The sequence below is a fragment of the Adiantum capillus-veneris genome, chromosome 21, assembly GCF_014529385.1.
Source record: "Adiantum capillus-veneris isolate H3 chromosome 21, ASM1452938v2, whole genome shotgun sequence".
In the NCBI taxonomy this organism is placed as follows: domain Eukaryota; kingdom Viridiplantae; phylum Streptophyta; class Polypodiopsida; order Polypodiales; family Pteridaceae; genus Adiantum; species Adiantum capillus-veneris.
Window position 1 is genome coordinate 117,370,093 of NC_140951.1, and position 3,850 is coordinate 117,373,942.

Consider the following 3,850-nt stretch of genomic DNA (forward strand, 5'->3'; position numbering starts at 1 on the left):
AGAGAGAGAGATCTGGTGAGCTATCCTACCCACGATAGAGAAAGTTGGCTCCCCGTGTATCTTCCTCCAATAGACAAACAGAGTGACTCTAAGAAGCATCTTTGATTTCTCATGTTTTACTATGGCGCACACAAACTCATTCATTCACATCAAACCAATGAATTCCCTCACACAATAGTTTATTGAATGAAAAAATTCTCAATTACATCCAATTTTAGGGAGTGCACTATGCATGTCCCTATGCAATGTGCGATTGAGAGGTAATTAAAGCTCTCCTTTTTTAACATGTTTGAATGAATAAAACGACCCCTTATTTTTAAATTTTTTTATATACCAAAATTATCCATTGAGATCCATGAACCCTAGTGAAAGAATATCATAGGGACAAGTGGACATAGGCAGCCACAAAACTTCTACATCAATTCAAAGGCATGCAATTATTGTAGCCTATTGAAGGATGAAAGGCACACAAGCTCCACATTATTTACAAGACATTCAATCATTGTAGCCTATTTAAGAATGAAAGGACCATGAAGAATAAAGAGGGCTCCCCCATACACCTTTGACGCTCTGGGACCCTTCGAAATCAAAATCCATTGTGTAATGAGAGAGGGTTATGGTACTCTCTATGAGTTGTTGAAAAGGCAATTCTATACTGTGGGGAGTGGTTGAGACACCTCCTAGCGGAAATATAACTACTTAATTCCAATCATGTAGGTCAACTTCGATCACATCCTTTATTGTTGTGTTGTTATGAGACATGGTTACAATTGTTGAGGGGGCCCTCCAAAGCACTTTTAGTGGGCTTATGGGGGAGCTCTCTAAAATCATGTTTATAATTGGTGTTATAATATTACTACCACCACGAATAGCCCTCAAATTTGAAGGGCAACTACTTTTGATTTTGAAGGCCTCCAAGCTACACTTGGTGGTTGAAATTTGAGGGCTGAAGGGTAGTATTTTCCTAGCCCTGGTCTAAAGGGTAAAACGTGCTTGGAAGGGTGTTGCATCCTTAACTTTGGGGTGAACAATAGGATGAGCGTTAGGAGGTTATGTTCATGTGCATGCAAAATGTGCACATTTGAGGCCACTAGAGGGCAAGCCTTGAGGCCATACACTTTTGAAAAGGGAAATATGAGAGGCCTCTTTAATGGTACATCTACACTTTTCTCACCATTGGAAGCATAAAAAAAAGAGGTGGGTCTTGAGAGGAAACCACTTTTTCTCACTTTTAAACTTGGAGTTTCATAAATCTAGGTGGGTTCGAGCTCCTCACCCCTCATCACTAATTAACAAACCCCTAGGAAGATGGGATCAATGGCCCGCATTGTGTGTCGTGAGATACGTGCAATTCGGATCGTCCGATCAATTTTTGAACTAAGTGTGAACTAAGAGTGAGTTAAGGAGATATGTGCACCACACCAAATTTGGTGTGAACTTGGTGTGAACTTGAGGTGAACTAAGTGTGAGCTTGGTGTGAACTTGGGAGGGTATGCACACCACCCCAAAGTTGGTGTGAACTCAATGTGAACTCAATGTGAACTAGGTGTAAACTCAATGTGAACTCAATGTGAACTAGGTGTAAACTTATATGTCACGACGTGATGTATAAACTTAAGACACATGCATCATTCAACGAACATGCAATAGCAATGGTTAAGAGTCAATCCCAAGGGGAGAGAGGGAACGGGTTCAAGCCCCAAATTTGAAAACGTGTGAATCTTTTGCATTTCCTAGGCAATCGAACGATCACAATCAACTCATGATCATAACCCTTTAATCTCATCTCCCAAGAGGAGGTGTCTAACTGAAGAGGCTCCCCACCCCATGAGCACAACCTTTTGAGCAATCAAATCTCTAAATTAAAGGGACATCCATGACCATGAAAATGCTTCCTCTCACTAAAATGTGCACATTTTCACAGTGTGTAAATAGACCGAAAGAAGAATATGTTAATCACTTCACTACACATGTATCAACATTCAATAGTATGGACCTCTGTAGAATTGGATTTCAAGCATTGGGTGCATAAATGTGTGTGCATGTGGGTGTGGGTGATTGACGTATTATGAAACTAATAAATAAGAGCGGCAATCGAAACATATAAATCTAATATTCGAAATGTGCATTGCAAGCTAGACTTTCCAAACAAAGCTAGGTCTGCCTCAGGACTAAATGACATGGGCGGGGAGAGTGGGATCTACGGTGGGAGGATTGTGGGCGATAGATCTGGGATGCAGGTACCTTGGATTACTTTTTGTAATCTAAAGTACCCCATTGTGCGGTCGTGGGGTTTGAACGCGTGAATTCACCCATGCAAGACACATGTCCTAACCACTTTGCCTTGTGTGTGCTTCTAGAGGATGTGGGCCCTAATTTACTTAAAACATGTGTGGAAGGCGATAACACAAAAAGTAATATAGGATACCCTAAACTACTTTCAACGTCATCGCAAAGATCTACGATCCACAATTGCCTCACCGTAGATCCCACCCTCGCATGCCCGTGTCACTTAATCCCGAGGGTAGGTATGTCCCCCAAGTTTTTAGAAATACAACAAAAGAAGAATCTGTAGAATTCAGATGACGTAATTTCGCTCCTTATGTCGCAGAGAAGATATACTTTGAAGCAACTGAGCAGTGAGTAGTTTGTTAGAAAATAAAAAATGAAACACAATAAAATGAATGGGAAGGATTATTGGCTGCAAAGGGAAGTGAAAGACCTTGGGAATGTGTGATTTACATGGGGGCAAAGAGGCAGGGGAACGATGACAATCAATAGTACAGGTCGAGGTCGAAGGAGAGGGTCCAATTAGCAGGGGGAATGCGGTTGATGCCGACCACGCAGCAGGCGGCCAAGCCACGAGCGCCCAGGCAATCGCCAGTGCCTCCAATAACGGTGAGGCAGCGGACGGGGTCGATCTCGCGAACCTGGCCAAAGATGTCGATGGTGCCCATGTGGTCGCCCTCGGTAATGTTGGCGGTGAAGATGTGGAAGAGAGTGTAGCCTACCTTGCTGTTGAGCTGCCAGAATCCGTGAGCCACGCCTATCTGCTGCGAGTCGGTGGCGGGCCCGCTTGTGAGCGGGTCCTCGAATGTGGAGGTGGTGCCGAAGGAGTAGGTGTTGGTCCACGTCACATTGGGTTGCACGCCATACACAGAGGTGAAGTTATTGGCGTTGTCGACGGCGGGGTTGTAGACGGTGTTGTGCAGGTAGAAGGTGAAGGAGCTAGGGCCGCAGAGAGTGGCAACCCTCTTCTTGTAGGATTTGTATTTCTTGGCGCTGGCAGCGAGGTCACCGTCGATAGAAGCGAACGCTACGTAATGGAGGCAAGCAAGAGCTACAAGCAGCGCGGGCACAATCCGAGAGCCCATAGCTGTATTGAAAAGAAGCAAATCAAAAGCACCGCTACGCAAAAGAATATGGTACCTAGCGAACTAGAATGCAAAGATGTTCTGCAGAGAAGCAGGGAGGAGCTTGAGGAATATTGAAAAACTGTGAAGAAACGGGAAGCCAAGAATGGCAAGCGATTGATTGAGATGTGAGATCTGTGCTATGACTAGATCAATCCCCGTTTTATAAAAGGGCCTGTTCTTGCGCGTTGACTTTCCCAAGTTGTCACCTCCACTCGACTACGTTGATGTTGTCGTCTGATGCAAGTTGGCAAAGCCCTTCCGGTGCGGGAACTGTAGCTGTTTGGAATAGTAGCTTCTACCTAAAGTTCACGTCCATGCTACGTCCTGACCTTCCACCGGGTGACGCTTACATGTGCACGGATTTTCAACCCATTAGAACTTTATAAGCCTTTTTTCTCCAATAAAATCTTTATAAGCCTTTTTTCTCCAATAAA

At 44.1% G+C, this 3,850-nt stretch overlaps 1 protein-coding gene across 1 annotated transcript; it reads right to left on the reverse strand.

Annotated features, from left to right (window-relative positions):
* Positions 1-2,774: 2,774 nt before the first annotated feature.
* Positions 2,775-3,374, reverse strand: LOC147431600 (dirigent protein 6-like). The gene has a single exon (XM_086493689.1). It carries the CDS (start codon positions 3,372-3,374, stop codon positions 2,775-2,777), a length of 600 nt encoding a protein of 199 aa, XP_086349815.1.
* Positions 3,375-3,850: the final 476 nt, after the last annotated feature.

Coding starts and splice junctions, on each gene's coding strand:
- LOC147431600 (XM_086493689.1), bottom strand. CDS start 3,374: ATGGGCTCTCGGATTGTGCCCGCGCTGCTTGTAGCTCTTGCTTGCCTC.